At 27.7% G+C, this 21095-nt stretch overlaps 1 protein-coding gene across 1 annotated transcript; it reads left to right on the top strand.

Annotated features, from left to right (window-relative positions):
- The first annotated feature begins 6377 nt into the window (after positions 1-6377).
- LOC8260136 (glycerol-3-phosphate dehydrogenase SDP6, mitochondrial) lies at positions 6378-13032 on the top strand. Its single transcript, XM_002529556.4, has 7 exons — positions 6378-6887; positions 7554-8027; positions 9791-10122; positions 10484-10644; positions 11256-11514; positions 12358-12656; positions 12737-13032. Exons 1-6 carry the CDS (start codon positions 6515-6517, stop codon positions 12652-12654), a joined length of 1896 nt encoding a protein of 631 aa, XP_002529602.1. The 5' UTR covers positions 6378-6514; the 3' UTR covers positions 12655-12656; positions 12737-13032.
- The last annotated feature ends 8063 nt before the right edge of the window (positions 13033-21095 follow it).

The raw sequence follows: 21095 nt of genomic DNA, 5'->3' as shown, positions 1-21095 counted from the left end.
GTTTTTTTTTTTTTTTTCTTTCTTTTGTATGTTAATCTTTCATTCAAAGATTCCCTTAGATAGAATCTCAAACTCTTATAATAAAATATATGATTTAAACATTGAAAATCCTCAAACCCATCATTTTACTGCCCTTGTTCTTCAAATCCAGCAAACAGATAACCACATACGAATTCAAAAATAGATTCTTCTTCACCAGCAACCCATTTTCTGGCAATGGTAAGTTCGTCTTGCAACCCATTGGAGTGATCTCTTTATTTGTATTAATGCATCAAGAAATGAATAGGAAAATAAGCAATACCAAAGAATTCACAAAAATTTCGCAGAAAAATATCAAAAACCATTGATTGATTTCTGTTATAGGAGTGTGTGTTTCTGTTGATCGAGTGATTCGATAACCTGCACATTACATGGACGTCGTCTGGGTAGTGCTAGTTGTGAGGCCAACGATGATGGTGGTATACTGTTGGTAGAGAATGAATGTTAAAGTGTAAAGAAGATGGTGAGAATATGAGATTTGGGGTTTAAGTTTTGTCTTTTGGATTTTGAGAGAGAAGAAGACATTGGAGAGAAAGAGAAATTAGAAAATAATTCATTTTAATTTTCTTTATTTTAATGGTTAAAGTTTGTTTATTTAATTTTTTTAATTATTTGATTAAGGCATCTGTTTCGCGCAATTACCTAATGGCTGAATCTGGAGCAAATTGACTAATTTTGTAAATATCTTGGGTAAATTGGGCAAGAAAGTCAATTTGGAGTTAATTGGACCTCAATTGCAAGTTTAGGGGGCAAATTGCCACTTTAGCTTGCATATAACCAATAAACACCTATAAATACCCTTTTAGACATCCATAACAGACTAATGCTTTTACAGCCCTTTCAACCTCTACTAAAAACTAAAACTATTGTTACCTCTCACTTATGGTGAGATCAGTACCAGAAAAAAAATTAATATAAGTAATTTTGTGGCTTCTTAAATTTAGAGTGTTGTATAGAATTTCTAACATTTAAAACTTATTTTTTAAATATTTTTCTTGATTTTCTTAAACATCATATGCTTTTATTAGTGAATAATAAAAAAAGTATATTAAAAATATTTATTAATTAATTTTAGTACTATCAACATGATTGATATTACTATATTTTAGAATTAAAAATTACTAAATATTTAAAAAATAATTTATTAGTGAATATAATATTTAAAATATTATTTTCTAAAATTATGTATTTAATTAGAAAAATAATTTATTAGTTAATATGATATTAAAATATAATTAATATGTTATTCCTTAAGATAGAGTTACAATTATTGTCTAATTATTAAATTTATTAGTTAATATAATGTTGAAATATGTTTAAAATTTTATTTTTAAAATTAGAGTTAGTGTTTAATTATAAATATAATTTATTAATTAATAAATTAATAAAATAAATTATAAAATTATGCATAAATTTAAATATTATACATCAAATATAAATACACATATTAAAAAAAAAAAAAATTAAAGAGATGTTTGAAACTCCAAAATCACTGTGACCACTGCTGCTTGTATTGCAACAAACTTAAAACAATATAATAAATAATAGAATAATTTTTTTTCCTGTTTTCATTATAATGAAAAATACAATAATCAATCTTTTTAGAATATTCTCGTATCATCTTTTTTTTTTGTAGTGACGTTTAATATTTGTACTCCGATATAAGTTTGGGAGTATATAAGAGCTAAATTATTTCTAACATGTGTTCTTTTCTTTTGATAAATAGAAATTTTATTTTAGTATAATTTTTATTTTAATACGTGTATTTATTTTTTATATAATTTAAATTTTATGTATAATTTTATGATTTCTTTTTATAAATTTATTGATTAATAAGAACATTCCTAATTAAAATATTGATACTAATCTAAGTAATAATATATTAATAATAAATAAATTTTTAAGATAATAATTATCCTAAAAATTAAGATATTAATTATATTTAATATTATATTAACTAATAAATTAGTTTGTAATGAGACAATGATTATAAAATAATATCTTAGATATTATATTTACTAATTAATTAATTTTAAATTATATAATAATTTTTAATTCTAAAAAATAGTAATATCAATTATATTTGATAATATTAATTTATATAACATTAAAATTAATTAGTAAATAGTTTTAGAATACTTTTTATATTAGTATACTAATAAAATCTTAAAATACTAAAAAGTTCAAAAGAAAAAATTAAAATATCTAATTTGCTGTAAAAAATTTAAAATATGATAAATAAATATTGAATATTAAAATTAGACATTTTATTAAATGTTATTTATAAATTTAATTTTATAATCATATAATTATAATAGTCGTACAATGTACGGGTAAACGACTAATTTGATTAAATTTAAAAATTACATAATATTTTGTTGTGAATTAATTTAAAAGATTATTAATATTTATAAATATCTATATAAATTGAAATGACCCTCAAGATTGAGTTTTTATTACACTTAGTCAAAACTTTAAGAAAAATAAAAGCTCAATCAAGATTGAATTTATCAAAATAAAAATAGAAGTATTGGAATGACTAAACTAAAATTGGGAAGAACAAGATTTTTTATTTCCATTTCTTTCTTAGCTATGATTTATTTTTTAAGATTAAATTATCTCTATTAAATTATTATTTACAAAATTATCATATATGATGACTTATTAATAATATAAAAATTTCAAACAATAAAACTTATTCATACAAAAATTCTAAATTTCAACTCTAAATCTTACCTTTTATTATCTTGTAAGTTTAAGTTAATATACCAAATTGCTGAATTTTTTATTTTTTCAGCATTAATATGAGCTAAAATTTAATTCTATATATAATGCGATTTTACAAGTTTATAAGTTCATGCTAATTTAAGTTGTTTTTGAAAAAAGAACTTCGAAACTAATTACAGTCTTAATAAAGCAATTGAATTTTTAAAAAATAAATAACATCATAATTTATATTATAGAAATTATAGTTTTTTTATTTTATTTTATAATTTTATGATTTAATTAGAGTTAGACATTCTCTTATTTGACCGGTTCAATTTAAGATCTAAATTTCATTAAAAAACTTTCATATTTCTTTTTAGAAAATTAAGTACTAAAAAATGTAGTATACGGCAATTAAAAATTATATAATTCAATCTCTAAAAGTCATAGCGGCTTCTCTATTTTCTTCTTTTTCTATTATTTTTTATCAAAATTTTTTTTGTCACACCTACCTTTTTTTTAAATCATCTGCTATCATTTTTTATTTTTTTTATTTTTTTATTTTAATTAATAAAATTTTAAAAAAAAAACTTATCGTCTTAAAAGATTGATATAAATTTATTAAAAGTAATCAAATTTACTAATTTGTTTTCTTTAGCAAACAGATGGTGAATTAGTTAGAGGGAAAGATATAAAATTTGTTTTGAAGCCAAGCAACTTGTAGAGATCGGTTACCCACCAATTGCTGATCAAACAAAATAATTATAGCTAACTCATGAGCTAAAACATTTACTTCCCTATGGACATAAAGGAACAATGGCTCTTACTCATCTCCGGCGATGTCTTCAATAACAGCAGCTGCAGATGCCTGGAGTAAGGACTGACCTCTAATGGCTTCGATAACACCTTCTGCATCCCCTTCAAACATAACCCTATTCCAACCCTTATCGACAAACCCACATAATAGCCTTTTTCATAGTAAACGGATCAGAAAAAAAATGGAATTCTGATAGCAAGAACATCCTTTATAAAAGCCCGTTATGATCTCTAGCAATCTCACCAGCTCTCTTGAGTAGGACATCCGCTATAGGAAGAATTTAAGCTCATTTGAATCTTTTATAATTCAAAATCTTTTTCCATGTCCTACCATTTCTTTCAACGACTTATCTATCACAAATTGTCCTTATTATTAATGAAGGACTCGTGTTATTTCAAAAATATAATTGTTAATTTAATTAGTCCAAAAGAAATGGATAAAATGAATTTATGTTTAGAGATCAAATGGATTCAATTTAAATTCTTTTAGCAAATAGTTATCTGAACTTATATCTAAGAGTCAAATAAATTTAATTTAAACTTTTTTACCAAACAGCCTCCTGAATTTGTATTTAATAATCAAATACATTCAATTTAATTTTTAATTAAATTATAAAAATTAAAAATAATATTTATTTCATTAATTTACTGATAAAATATCTGGTAACACGTTATATAAGAGCGTATTTGAAAAATTTTAAATTTTGAATTTAATTGACCCAAAAATGACAAGTATTCAATAAGTCAAATTTTAACTTTCTAAGAATTAAATAAGTCAAATTTCAACTTTCTTAATAAATAAACATATAACTTATCATTTTCTAGTTAATTAAATTTAAATTTTAAATTTTATCAAACTCGCTCTTATATAGTACGTCATTATATATTATATTAGTAAATTAATGAAATAAATATTATTTTTAATTTTATAATATAATTAATATTTAAAAATTTAATATTATTTTATTTTAAAAAATTAAATTGGATGTATTTGATCATTGAACATAAAATTAATGAGCTATTTGTTAAAAATATTTAAATTAAATTTATTTAATTATTAGATATAATATTAAAAAATTATTTATTAAAAAATTTAAATTGAATTTATTTGATTACGGTCAAATTAACTCTTTATCCCTAAAGAAATTGTTGGTGATTTAATTGTAATATTAGGCATAAAACAATTTTTACAGATTGATTTCCCCCTCTCTCTCTCTCTCTTATCAATAAATTTTCAGAAAAGATTAGGAAAATAACAAAGCGTTTCAATTGACAGATTTTAAAATATTTCGCCCATACGGCGGTTCTCATCTAATTACAAGAGCAATTTAATAGGTGACGTTTGGTACGGAAGTTTCCATTTTGACTTTCGATCCGGTCTCATTTCTTTTTCTTGAAATAGAAAGAGAGAGAGTGTCAGTGAGTCACCGCAAGCAGCATTATTATTGCCAGTTGCCCCGGCCCGGAGCGTAAAGACTTGCAGAGGAGCTTCTCTTCATTCAATGGCAACGAAACGGTGCGTCACGATTCACGAGCCCTGTCCACTTTCTCCTGATTTACACTTGGACACTGCCCCCATCCCTTTTTCTCTTTATTCGGAAACTTTACCTATATGCCCCTACTCCTACTAACTTGGTATTTACTTTCCTCATAGATCTTTTCTTTCCTTTTACATTTGTTTTCTTTTTTGCTACTTCTAATTACACATTTTTACATGACAGGATAATGTGTCTTTTAAGTAATATATATCAAATATTATTTGAAAAATACATAATATTTTAATTTTATTAATTTTATTTTTTATTTACAATCTAATTTTTTTACCCAAAATTATTAAGTGCATAATATTTTTTAAACTTACTGTTACGAGTTTTTTATAAAAATTAAATCTTAAATAATAATTAGACAATTCTTTAGTCTATCTATAGTCTATCTGAAAAATTGAATATTTTTTTTACCTATTTATTTTATTTTAAATCCTTGATGGTTTAATTCAAATCTGTATCTAAAAAAGGGGGTTTTTCTCTTCTCTTATAATGAGAAGATACTAAAAATTAGAATATTTCATTCTAAAATTAAATAATTCTAAAATGAATATAAAAGAATTAATCCATCATTTACATTTACATTTTTTACATTTCATTTTTAATTCAAAAAATAGGTAATTCCTAAAATTATCTTGCATATTCTTTTTTTTATGAACAAAAAATATGAAAGAAAAAAGAAAAAAATTGGAATGGAATAGAAAAGCGTCCATTGTCTAATGGATAGGACAGATTAATTTATAACACTGGTTAAATTTATAATTTTTAAATTAAAAGATTCTCATAAATTAATTTTTAATTTTTAAATAATTTTAATTTTAAAATATTACTAAAATTTTAAATCATTAAATTTTATAAAAACCTTATATATCGCTTGCTCTCTCACTAGTTAATATAAAAAGGATTCTCATAATTTTAAATAATTTTAATTTTAAAACATTACTAAAATTTTAAATCATCAAAATTTTATAAATATCTTATATTTTTCTTGCTCTCTCACTATCATAATACAATTACATAACAAAAATATAATAAAAATTATATCTCTACATAAAAACAACATTAAATATTTTATTTTAATTTATATAATACTTTTATAAATATTTTTATTAACTGAATAAACAATTTCAAAATACTTAATATAATTTTATAAATACAGTGTCACAAAATAATCACCTAATGCATGAATTGGGGAGAGCTACGTTGACCTTTCTATATCCGACCACCATACAAATTTAGCAAATTCATTATTGTAATCAAAAGGGCATTTTAGTAAGGTCGCAAACAGCAAAAGACCGATTCCCAAGGCAACCTTTCGCGGCATCCCCATGACAGTAAAATAATCCAAAATAATCACTTTCCACTCCTATGCTTACTTCTGTCACCTCATTTCCATAACCGTCGCTATTATGTCCTCCTCCTCCTCCGCCATTCGCTTCCGTCGTCTAGGCACAGCGGCGATCATCTCCGCCGTATCTGGAGGGGCCATCCTTCTCTCTCCTAATATATCCTCCAGCGACCGAGGCGGTGGACCTGCTCTCGACGCCGTAAGGCAGAGGATCAATGATTTTAATGCGGTTGTTCCGTCGCGAGCGGCTCAAGAATCGGCTTTGATCGCCGCTGGTGCGAACAATCCTCTTGATGTTTTGGTGATTGGTGGTGGCGCCACCGGTTCTGGAGCGGCGCTTGATGCTGTGACACGTGGACTTCGCGTTGGTCTTGTTGAAAGAGAGGATTTTTCTTCTGGTACCTCTTCTAGGTCAACAAAGTTAATTCATGGAGGCAAGTTTCTTTCTAATATTTAATTATTGTGTATATATTCATTTCTTTAAGCTACGTTCGGTTCACTAACTTAACCAAACATGGCATAAAGTGATGAATTTTATCAAATGCCAGTAATAAGGAGACTTGTGATTCTTATTTATTAGTCTGACCTGTGAAGACTTCTATTACTCATACGAATGTTAAAGCATGATACTGACCTAAGCTATATGTCTAAAAAAACATTAAGTTAATTTTCGGATTTATTGGGCCTGCAAAGAAGTGCACTCTACTGTGAATGTGAGCCTTTTTTTTTTTCTTGATGAGTTGACTGAGAAATGAAATGGATTTGGGTTATGGATTAGTCTATTACAGTAAATGGATGTGGCAATTTAGCCACTGTAAATATTATAATTTGGATATCTCAATCATGATTTCCCTTTTCATATTTATAACACTTTTTATATGATATTTGATGTGTTTAAATATTCCATGTGCTGATTATTCATTAGAACATGATTGAAGTGGTCTCTATTTTCTTGGGACTATTCACATTCCTAACAGTACAGACAATACCTAAAGAAACCTCCATGGTGGTGTGTTTCCATGAATATGATTAGCATTTTAGTTTTTTTTATTTTAATTTATCTTTATGGCCAGTTGATTAATTAATTGTTTCCCTTGCAGGAGTTCGCTACCTGGAGAAAGCTGTCTTTAATCTTGACTATGGGCAACTAAAGCTAGTTTTCCATGCACTTGAGGAGCGTAAACAGGTGATTGATAATGCACCACACATGTGCCATGCTTTGCCTTGCATGACACCCTGTTTTAGCTGGTTTGAGACGCTATATTATTGGATGGGCTTGAAAATGTACGATTTGGTCGCAGGACCACGCTTGTTACATTTGTCTAGATATTATTCTGCTAGGGAGTCCCTTGAACTCTTCCCCACTCTTGCTAAAAAGGGTAAGGATAGAAGCTTATGGGGCACAGTGGTGTATTACGATGGGCAGATGAATGACTCACGTGTTAATGTCAGTTTGGCCTGTACTGCTGCTTTAGCAGGTGCAGCTGTACTCAACCATGCTGAGGTGTTATCTTTGCTAAAAGATGAGGCTCATGGGCATATAATTGGTGCACGGATCCGGGACAATCTATCTGGTATGATATTTATCCTGTAACAATGAGCACTGATTTACTTTTTATCTCAGCTAATTTTTATAATGCTTCCTATTAGGTATTCCTTGTTGAATTTTTAACTTAATTTTAACAAACTGTTTATGATTATAACATTGCTTCCTGCTCGTTTGCTTGATAAGCCCCTTGTAGTGTTTCAGAGGAGTCAGACCTCCTTTGATTTGTCTCAAATCAGGAACATGTAAGGAGATATTATGCCTCTCCATTTATTTTAAGCCCATGGCAAAGCAGTTAAACACTATTATACTGTATGGCTACTCTTTGATGAAGAGAAAAGAAAAAGTTATAAGTTGGAAATATTCAAGTGTGGTTGGTACGTGGTATGCTTTTTGTTTTTGGTTTTTCTTTTCATTCTTAACGACTGAAAACCTTTTGGAGTTCTTATTGTTTGTTTTCTCTAGGCAGTTTTCTCATTTATTTATTGTTTGTTTGTTTTCTCAAATCATTTTCCAATTTGAAGGAAAAAGAAAATCATTGTTTTTCATTGCTTTGAACTATACAATAGAAGTATGCAGTGAAAATGTGTGATAATGTTAATGCATATTGAAATTAGATTAAAAAAAATCTTCTGTAAATGGAAATATAAAATCAAATCAAATGAAGGATGTATGCCTTGAATGTAAATTGAAAGACAACTCAATCATTTCTTATTCAACTGTTACCAAGAATTATACATTTGGGATACTTGCAAATATGGACTCTTTAACCTTTTTCATTCTTTAGATGTCATAGGTATTATAAAGAACAATAAGTCGTGAAGATATCATTACATTAACCCAGTTTTTGATTTTGCTTAACCCTGAATAAAATGCGAATCCACTTTAATCTCTCACGGTCTTCTTCCGTCCTCTTACCTCAACAAGTTGCTACCAACTTGCACCACAGATTGTGAGATATAAGATTGTTTGATGGAATTTTGAATAATAAGCTTTTGAACTGATAAATTTTTGTAAATCTTGTCGTAGTAGTTTTTTTTTGTTCATTTAAGTTTTTTTAATTACTTGTATAAAAACCAACTCAATTAGCTATTCCTTTTATATTGTAGATATATTTCCTGGCAAAGAGAAAATGCCGAAGCATACTAAGTTTTCTATTTTAGTGTACATGGTATTCCTGTGCTGTATGTAACTGCTACATTGAAGCCTATAATCTTTTGTTTAAATGAAATAAGAGTACAACAGATAGTTCCTAAGCCTGCACCTAATGACTAATTTTGGTGCATTTAGTGAATAGATGTTGTTAGAAATTTTGGTAGTGATGATGGTGGTATTCGTGCTTCCTCTAATGTTGGCGATGCACATACTTCTAAACTTGGAAGCGCTTGCAAAAACTGTGTACTCCTGTGAAGAGAAGTATAGAAAACAAGTTACAATTATTTTCCGATATTTATATATAATATATTTGGTAAACTCTTACATTTGAACACAAATCTCTAAAATTGCCCTTATTAATATTTTATGAGAACAGCATATATATTACAGGTAAAAGTGTAAAACCGCATCTAAACTAGTTATGTGCAATATTTAATGTAAAAGCAATTAAGTTTAAGTACACTGTTTCCTTATTTGCTAAAGTTCGTTATTTTCATTAATTCTAATGAATTGTTTGTGGTGTTGCTATTTTAGATGTGAACATGAATGTGCCTGCAAACATATTTCGTTAGTGCTTGCACTTATGTGTCTTTGTATGAGTAGACTGCTTATATGTGATTATTGACATTGTACCAGGCAAAGAGTTTGACACCTATGCAAAAGTTGTAGTGAATGCGGCTGGGCCATTTTGTGACTCTGTAAGGAAAATGGTTAACAAAGATGTACAACCTATGATTGCTCCTAGCAGCGGTGTACATATTGTTCTCCCTGATTATTATTCCCCAGAGGGAATGGGCTTGATTGTTCCCAAAACAAAAGATGGGCGTGTTGTTTTCATGTTGCCATGGTTGGGAAGAACAGTTGCTGGGACTACAGATTCTAACACTGTCATAACTGCGCTTCCGGAACCTCACGAGGATGAGATTCAGTTTATACTTGATGCTATTTCGGATTACCTTAGTGTTAAGGTATGCAGTGTTTTGCATCTATAAGCAATTCCTATCGTTGTTGTATAACTTGGTGATCCATTTGGTTGCCAATAGGAGTTTTATATGACTAGAAGCATGAAAACTTTCTGTTTGTATGTTATTCATTTTGTATATGTGTCTAGATTTTGCTTGTTTGCTGTATTTGGAGGGGTTTCTGAAAGATAGTTATCATAAAGTCAAAATCATTAGATGGTGTAATTGGGAATACCAAAATGGTGATATTGCATGCCTATGTAAATTTATAATTATCAGACAATAGGATTCTAGAGAATTGCTTTAATCTCCAACTCTTTCTTGTTTGGTTTGGATATGGATATTGAAGTAACAGTATATAATTTAGGTTCGTCGCACAGATGTTCTTTCCGCCTGGAGTGGTATTCGCCCATTAGCTGTGGATCCATCAGCAAAGAACACTGAGAGCATCTCTAGAGATCATGTGGTATGTGAAGATTATCCTGGTTTGGTCACAATCACTGGTGGAAAATGGACTACTTACCGCAGGTAATTTTTTGGTTTTCTGTAGCTTTTTTATAATTGTACATTACATGTGCTATGGCTGGTGAGTTAGAATAAGCAATGAAGAGAATTTTCTATTTACTTTATCACAATTTACAAGTTTCACCAATTTGCTCAGTTGAACTAAGGCTTACTCCCAAATTGGTTGGGGTCTGTAACGGACCTATCCTTCATTTCATCTTGTTTAGAGCTATGTCTCGAAAGGTCTAGGGTTTGCAAGTATTTCAGACTATTTACTGCCAAGTTATTCTTGGTTTGGCTCTTACTGTTGCATTTGCTGGTCTAAACTGCTCATGTTTTTACCACCTCAATATCTCTTCTAACGAATTTTTCCTCCATGGCGCTTCTTCCACTTTCCTGCCAATGTGTCCAAATTAAAATGTCCAGCTTAACATTTCTCCACGCCAATTTTTACGTTCTTATTTCTGCCATAGTCTTTTGTATAGCTTGACCATAGTTTTGCTGGTTACCTTTTTTTTCTTCTCGTTTCTGCAAATCCTCCACCCCTGCCTGCCTTCTTTCTCCTCAATTTAGCTTTTAATTATTTCGCTCTTCTTAGTGGTACCAAGTATTATGCTTACTGGAAATGGTTTCAGCATGGCAGAAGATGCTGTTGATGCAGCAATAAAGTCTGGGAAGCTGAGTCCATCAAATGGATGTGTAACTCAAAACCTGAGCCTTGTTGGTGGAGATGGATGGGAGCCTTCATCATTCACAGTTCTTGCTCAACAATATAAGCGCATGAAGAAGACATATGGTGGGAAAGTTGTCCCTGGAGCAATGGATACTGCCGCTGCTAAGCACTTATCGCATGCATATGGTACAATGGCCGAACGAGTAGCTGCCATTGCTCAGGTTGGTTTGGCCTTTCTCCATCCATGTGCTCCATCACTTGTCATCTTGCCCCCCCTTCCCTAAGTAGTAACAGGAGTTTAGCTTGACTTTTTCGTTTCTAATCTGTCCTTGGTGTTCTGATATTGTGGTGAAACTGGTTGGTTTCACAGTCTTCTTGTACTATCCATCATGCCCTTGAGGCTTGACACAATTATGGGCCTTCTTTTCTTGTTTTATTGCTAAAATTTGAAAGAGAGCCTTATAAATTATGGGACAAGCTTAGTTTTTATTGTCAGGCAACAGTGATAAGGTAATGATGATATGAGATTCTGATACAAACAACTTCTAAATTGGATTTATGATCATTCATGCGGGTAAAACAGCAATCAGTATCTGCCTTTTTTTCCAATCTGTTGCTTCTACCTACACACATCTTCGCCATATTAAATTGAGTTTAAAATTTTAATTGCTTGCTAGACTTGTTTGAATAAGTATGTATTCTTCTTATGAAGGATGGCAGTGTTTTTTCTGTTCAATAATCAGGGGGAAGATGCATTTTGCTTTTGGCATTAACATTGTGGTTTGCAGTTTTTTGAAATTGCAAAGGTCTCATCAATCTTTTGGACCAATTGGAAAATCCATTTTGCATCTTTTTCTTTCAGTTTTGAGCTGTTTCTTTAGAGCTCTTTGGCCTAAATTTGGCCCATCTAAATTTGATAAACATTTTGCATTCTGGATTAACATGGGATTTTCATCTAACCGTTGCTATATAATGCTTTTGCAAGATTTAAGTGGTCTGGATGCTGTAAAACATATCTTATGATGTATTGGTGATTGACATCATAAGTCCTGCCTTATTTTCAGAATGAAGGTCTAGGGAAGCGACTTGCCCATGGCTACCCTTTTCTTGAGGCAGAGGTCGCGTACTGTGCCCGACAGGAGTATTGCGAATCTGCTGTTGATTTCATTGCTAGAAGATCAAGGCTTGCTTTTCTAGATACTGATGCAGCAGGCCGGGCACTGCCGCGCGTCATTGAGATACTGGCTACTGAGCACAACTGGGATAAAGGAAGACAGAAGGAAGAGTTAGAAAAAGCCAAAAGATTCTTGGAGACTTTCAAGTCGTCGAAAAATGCTCAGTTTCATGATGGGAAGCATTGATAGTAAGTGTAAATTATCCTTAATCATAAAAGAACATCTCTCTAATTTGTATTATTATCTCTCACTTGTCATTGTCTTTTAGGTTCTTGAACTAGTGAGCTGGGTTTTTAAGGAGCTCCATTTCTCTGCTACCTGTAGTTTGCCCCAATTTTCTTAGCCAATGTTGATACAAGGAGTTATTGACTGCTTTGATCAGCAGATTGCTATAACACAGTGGTTTGATCCTACACATCATAATTATCTCTTAAAATAATGTTTTATCAATCAGGATTGATTCCATAGGTTCCTGTGTTTTACAGAAAGTACATTAAATTTGGCAATAAGTTGCCTGTTATGCTGACAGTTTCTTCACATGAAATTTCACAATCTTTAATTTTATTCTGATGTTCTCCAAGTTTTTCACTGTTGCCTCTGTAATGAACAATAGTTGCTTCCCTTTTTCTTTTTCTTTTCTTTTCTTCATATGCTGTTGTATGGTTATCATTTGAACCGTACGTAAATCATCTTGGACTACTTAGATGTTAACTGTCTAGTCCGATAAGCCGGTCACCACCTAACAGATTTCAGCTTTCTGTTAAACTGTGAGGCGGATAGGTTAGTTGAAATCCTCCAGCATCTGCCTCATCAGTTGAGTACGTGAAATTCTTGGCTCCATTAGTAGAAGCATAAGATCAGATATGATTTAAACATCACAGATAGGCTTCAATAACATTTTTTTCTTTTTCTAAATTCAATCTTTTAGTTTACATCTTTCCATATCTCTATCCCTCATGGTAGAAAATAAGCAGCCTATATCATGAACCTTAATATTGGTAACTTAAAGACTGCAAGCCCCTGACAAGGGGATGTTGGGCTGACTATTTATTCAAAAGGCAAATGCATTCTTTATATGTATATATATATATATATATATATATATATAATATTGGTTTCTTTACAGAGATACGTTTTTCTATAACAACAATTATATCTTTACCTAAAGAAATTTACGAAAATATATATATTTTTAAAAATTATTTATAAAAATATGCTCAAGTTAAATATTCTAAAAGTTAACAATATTAAAAAAATTTAAAAGTGATCACACTAAACTAAAAATTTTAGTCTAAAATCAACTAATTACAAAAAATATTAGATAAATAAAAGTTAACAAATAAAATTTAAATCTATAAGATCAGATTATACAATTAATAAAAAACCTAATCAAATATCAACAAAATATAAATCATATCCTTCTTAATATTAATTAAATGTCAATCATTAACAAAAAAATCATTCAACTAGTAAAATATTTTGAAAATTAGCTTTTTAATGATAATTTTTCAGGTGAATTTTAATAATTTATTTGTTATATATATTTTAATCCCTAAACATCTTTGATCAGTTAATTATTTTAATATATGTGTTATTTTATTTTTTATAAATTTAATATATTATAATTATTTTATAACAACTGTAAATTTTTACTATTATTTTAATTAATGCTATTTTATTTTTTGTAAATTATTTAAGTTAATAGTTTTCAGTTTCATAATTAATCTCACTGATGTATGCATTATATGCTTTTAAATGTTATAAAATTAGTCAAAATTGTCAAATTATTGATCACAAATAAGAATTTTTTTTAAATGAAGAATATGTCTAGAGCGACCAAACCGCAGTTTATCTTAATCATTTTGCTACCTACATAAATATATATAATTCCATGTCAATAATATTTGAATATGATCAATCTTCCATTTTTGGGCTGCACAGTTGTCCCTTACATAACAAGAATCTAATATGTTGCTAACAGGAAACAGACACAAAGTGACACCCTTGCAAAACAAATATGGTGTGATTCCTATTATTATGTATCTTTCACTTGGAGGCAGTGACAAGGGTTGGAGTGGAACAGGTCTTTCCCCCTCCATCTGTCCATGAGCTGTGTAGGGACTTAGCTTCACATGCTCTCAAACACATGAATTTATCCTTTTTGTTTCATTGCCTGAATGAATTCTCAACACATGTGATACGCATCTCAAATGGTTAAATACATCAAATTTAAATTTTGGATGCAAATAGCATTCTAAACTTATATCTAATGATCAAATACATCTAATTTAAAAAAATTTAAAAAGTAAAATAACCTTAGATTTTTAAGTTATAATTGAATTATAAAAATTAAAATGATATTTTATTTCATTGATTTACTGATACAATATCTAGTGACGCGATATACAAGAACATATTTCACATAATTTAAAATTTAAATTTAATTGATAAAAAATAACATATGTTAAATAAGTTAAATTTAAACTTTTTAAATATTAAATAAATCAAAATTTTTAACTTTCTTAACAAATAGGCTCGTAATTTGTCATTTTGGATCAATTAAATATAAATTTTACATTTTGTAAAATATACTTTCATATAGCGCGTCACATGATACTGTACCAGTAAATTAATGAAATAAATATTATTAAAACCTAAAATTTTAATATTATCTCACTTTTAAAAAAAAAATTAAATTTGATGTATTTGACCATTGGATACAAATTTAGAGAATTATTTGCTAAAAAAAATTAAATTTGATATATTTGATTATTGAATATAAATTTAGAGAGCTATTTACTAAAATATTTAAATTAATTGTATTTGATTCTTAAATATAAATTCAAGAGACAGATTGATCCTTTTATCTATTTTAATTATGCCTTCTTCTTCTTCTTCTTCTTCTTCTTCTTTAAATAAATGCAGCAACATATTCTAGGGAGTGTAACCCTGAACAACAGTCAAATCGAGTGAAGTTGGAAATCAATCTTTTACTAGTTTGAATTTGATTCGGTTATTATTAAGCTAAATCTAAATTGAATTCACCAAATTTATAAGCTTAATTAAACTTAACAAATGTAACGGAATCTATGAGCTTAAATAAATACAAATTGTAAAAATTAGATTATTCATCAATTTATTATAAAAATAACATACTTGTTAATGAAAATTATAATATATTGACAAAGATTTATGGTTTTATTCTACAAAAATTAGGTTATATAGATATTTATTAAAAGTAAAACTATAAAAATTATAAATAAAATATTAAAAGCCAAAAGTATTTATTTATATCTTTGAATTCATATCAATTAATCAATTTAATATTTTTAACTTATAATTTAATTAAAAAAATACAAAAAGATATATATGTAGTTTCGCACTTTTTGAGTTTTAAATGTATTTTTTATTTTAATAAATAATAATATATATTTCAAATCATTAATAATTCGATAAAAATTGGTTTCATTTACCTCGCTACAATCTAGACTTATTATCTTATAAAAGAATTTCAAATAAAAGGAGATATGAGCCAAACTAGAGGAGCTTGGCACGATCTGACAACACTGTAGATTTCATGTTCTGCTAGCTTTCTTAACAAATTTGATTTCCCAACAATTGAATGTGGATTTAAATTTTTATGGCCAAAGTTGCTAACAACGTTAGTGTATATACTGAGAATGCTAACAATTTGAAATACTTATTGTTATTTGTTTAAGAAAAGACAAGTATTTAAAATTGAAAGATCCAAAACTACATGCATGTGCTTTATATGTTTTTTTTTTTAATTTAAACACTTTGAATTTTTTTTGTATAATTTGATATATATCTCAACTTTATTTCTTTTGATATTGAGGCATCTATTCATAATATACGTGATGCGTTAAATGTAATTACATGTTAAAAACTATTAAAATATCACTAAAAAAGTTTAACTACATATTAAGTTATATGAAGAAATTAAAATGTTAAACTGACTAAATATTAGAAGTTTAAAAGTATAGAAGGATTATTAATATTTTCTTACGAAAATTTGGTTATTGGTTTAGCCATATCCTTTATATGTTTTTAGTGATTCATAGAGCATCATCAAATGATATAAGCTTTGGATAAGAATCTACAACGCACTTGAATGCTCTTATCGATGATTTTTATTCTGAGAGCATCTAGAGTCCCTTGAAAAATATGATATCTCACATTGAGTAAATTCTTAACTCTTTTCTCTCTTACTAAGATTGTAGAATGTTCTTATAAATTATGGTCAATATAGGTATATAAGTAGTGATTTCAAATCTATAGGTTAATCGTACTCTGGCAACTTTACACAAAGTAGAAATTTATTTTTTAGGAATGATAGTGGAAAAGTTGACAGATAAGTGACTCTTACTGTCACTCTACAAAACCTTAGATGAGATTTTCACCTCATACGAATCCTCGCTCAATTCTTCCAAACCAGCCATTTTTGAATTTAGTATGGATAAATGATCATTCTATAAGATACTATTCAATTCTCGATGATAATCGATTTGACAACTCAAACATTGTTATTTATGATATTGATAGGACTCGATATCATCGAGATGGAATTCATCCCATCAAATTTAGAGGCGAAAGATTCATTATCTCTATGAGATTAAATCCCAAGTTATTACGAAGTAAATAAAAAGAAACTATTGAACTAGCTTATCATGGTATTAATGACCTAAAATTTACTTAGTTTAGACTTGACTTATTTATTAAATGAACCTTACTAAAGGATTTCGATTCAGCTTTCATCAAGTTGAACTCGAATAGCTGATAAAACGGATTTATATACAATTCTATGTAGATTTTACTTATACGGGCTCTATTAGTTATTTAAAACATTCAAAGATTATTGAAAAAGAAAAGAAGAAAAATAAAGTGTTCTTGAAGCAAATTTGACTTGTTATTTTATAAAAACTTGGACATTGGCCAAATTAATCACAAACAGTATAAAATCTTATCACTAAACTTGGTTATCTTAAGCTTGTCTAAAATTATTTTTTTACAAGTATCAATTCAATTATTATTTAAGAAAAATACTCCCTCTATTCTATACTAACCGTCATTTTTTAGTAGTTCAATTGGATTAAAATACGTGTGTATACCGATAATGCTTTCTAATTTACTCCCTAATTAATTTTTATTGATAAAGTTTAGAAAAAAAAAAAGAAATGAGTAAGCAGAGAATGTTACTCTTAAAAAAAAAAAGGAAAAAAATAAGAAAAAAAATAATAAAATATACTTAAAAGTCACCTTTTTTTTTACCTAATTTTATAAATATCTCAATAATAGAAAAGAACATTATTTAATTACTTGTTGGAATGCTCTTAGCTAACCTCAAAAGTTAGAATTTTTGTGCGGTGCATATCGTTTATAGATAAGTATGATGTTTTTAACCATTAGAACATCTTCAATGCACTCTTTATATACGTCAGACTCTTTATTTTAAATAATTATATTTATATATAAAAAAATTAAATATAAAAGTCAGTGACCATTTATATCATTATATTAAATTATATTAAATTTATAAAGTAATACTAAACTAATCCTAAATCATTTTCGGACTAAGAAGAGAAAAATAACTGTTTTCATCTAAACAAAACTGTGTCACTTGTGTTGGGGATAAATTCAAAAAAAAAACCAACAGCATTTTGCTCAGAATTTAATAACAAAAAGTATGGAGATTCTGTGCTTGTAATTGCATGCATGTTTGTATAAAGATTAATTGAAGATTTGATGAATCTCATAAAGTAGAAAAGAAATTTGGAAAAGGTGCTATCTATTTTTCCATAAGAAAAACACAACTTTTTCTGAAAATTGCTGGCCAAGTGAATAAAACAAATGAGACAGGAAATCAAGTACTAGAATTTTCAACTCCTCACATCTTCATTGCCAACTCATCATTTCTTTCTAATTGTTTTTTCACCACTCATTTTCCAATCTTGTATATGAATATATATAAGTTACATTGATGTGTGAAATAATTAACTTTCGAATTCAGATTCAAAGGAAAAAAATACGTATAAAAGTATAAATTTTTCTAAATCGACCGAACAAATACCTAAATTTCATATAAATATGTCTACCCGTATTATTACGAGTTAATTTTGTATTGTGCTAACATAAACTTTTTCATTCTAATTAAAAATAAATTATTCATGCATGGTCAAAGAAGAAATTTAATCTAAGAGTTGAAATATGATTAATAAAGTGAAGATCAACTAAGCCAACATTAATTTCAAGTCACCGAACTTAGAAGATATAATCATTCATGACCGTCTAAAATATTTTCAACAAAGATGTAAATTAGGAAGGATTGGTCGATTAAATATGGACCGTCTGAGTTTTTAAAAAGAAAAAAAAAGAAAAAGAAAAAGAAAAAAAAGAAGCAATAGCCAAATTAATAATAATTCGCACTTCTTTATCCTTTTCAAAAGTGGTCAAAAGAAGAAAACAAGATTTCATAATACGAAAAGTGAACAATCCAACGAGATACACATGCATATGTGGCCAGAAGAAAATTGTAAAGAAGAAGAAGAAGAAGAAGAAGAAATTAACAGTTGGAGAATTTCAGAGGTCTTGATGTGCAAAAATGATAATTTATATGGGTTTTGTCTTTATATAGTTGGCTAGCCTTTTAAAGTACAAATGTAAATGGCAATATCACATGCAACATTAAAACATTAGGATAGCGTTTTTATTATTATAAAAGAATGTTTTTATACCAAAAGAAATATTACTTAATTTAGTTGTATATTTTCCTTTTTCGAAGTTGATAGATGGATGACATACATTTTATTAATTTTATTAATTGAATAGATAGCGATCATTTAATGCTATAAAAATATTAATTAATTATATTTTTTTATTTACATTAACGAATTCACACGATTAATTTTAGAAGATAAAAAAAAAATTGTTGAAATTAAATTCCTCGTTCCTATACTGTTCAATATTTAGGATTTGTCTGATTTGGCTGATAAATGCAGTTAGTAGCTGGTAGCTGATAAATTAAACCGTTTGGTAAAATTTTATTAGCGGTTGTTGTTAGAATACTAAATAATTGTTGATGGTATAATTTATCTTTAAATATATTTTATTCTATTGTATTGTTTTCAATGATACAAATTGATAAAAATAACTTATAAATAATTAATAAAATATTATAGTTAATCTTATTTAGCTTAATTGTATTTATTATAAACAATATTTGTGAAAGTTACTTTAAAAGTAGGAATTAATATTTAAAATTCCACTAATAAAAATTTATAATTTTAAATGTCATAATTATAAAATCATAATTACTTAACTATTAAGTATAATTTTAAAATAATAATTATTTATTATAAATTATAAAAAAATTAATTATATAATATCAATTTAAAGTAAATTATAATTAATATGTTCTAATAAAAAAATATTATCTAATAAATAAATAACAAGTCAAATCAGTTAAAAACTAATAAAAAAAAGCTCTAAAATATAGTTAATACAATGAATAGCTGATCGAGACTAAATCAACTATCAACCGCACAAAATCTCTTAGCCAAACACCTTTATAAAAATCGACCAGTTCTGAAGATTTACAAGAAAACGATTGATTTTAAATTTTATGAAATTACTTAATTATTTGAAAACCATATATAGGTTGTTCTAATAAAATTAATTTGGTGGGCAAGAGGTCTAACTGGAATATTACATTACATTCGAACACAATGCAGGCTTGTCTTGAGTTTTTTAGGAAAGACTGGTCAGTAGAGGCTTCTGGAGTTTCACAGAGGTTACTATCTCCTGTTGAAGGCTCCTCTCTCTATGTCCCAGCTGCTTTTGAAGACACAAATTATATTCTGAAACTTGGAATGATCAATTAATCATGTGTTGATACATCGAGTGAGCAAAACCGAATTTCGGTTCAGTTATTCTTAAATTTCGGCTTGGTTCGATTTAATAAAAGACAAATTAAATAATGTTTCAGTTCGGTGCGATTATTTTTATTTTTTGTATTAATTTTTGTTCAAGTATGATATAATATATAATATTTTTATAAAATTAATTTTTTAATTTAAAATATCAAAGACAGTTTTATAAAAATATTATATGTCACATTAAATAGATAATAATTAATATAAATTAAAATAAAATATACAATATTACTCAAATAATTAAAGTTGGAAAAAAACAACCTATGACAAACATTTTAAACAAAATTTTAATTTAAGAAGCAGTCTCTAATTTATGAGATTTATTGAAATTTTGAATTTGAATATTTTATTATTATCTACTAATATTAATAATAATTTAATATATTTATAATAAATATAAAAAAATAATTATCTCTGCTAATATTACAATCAACGAATTTCGCTGGATAGAAAAAGAAACTTTTAATCCTTAATTCCAACAATACACATAAGATCAAACGAAAGAAACAAACACGGCTTAGTCAATTATTGTTATTAATGAACTTTCTAACGTTCTGCTGTCTATTTGGTCAGGTAAGAAAGGTACCATGATAAAGAAAGGTACATCCCCCACACCTGATTACAGAATAGGGACCTGAAAAATAATAATTGAAATTCTTAAAAAATGCAATGGCATGT

The sequence above is a fragment of the Ricinus communis genome, chromosome 6, assembly GCF_019578655.1.
Source record: "Ricinus communis isolate WT05 ecotype wild-type chromosome 6, ASM1957865v1, whole genome shotgun sequence".
NCBI lineage: Eukaryota > Viridiplantae > Streptophyta > Magnoliopsida > Malpighiales > Euphorbiaceae > Ricinus > Ricinus communis.
Note: the sequence above shows the minus strand (reverse complement) of the source record. Positions and strands in the feature narration are given on the sequence as shown.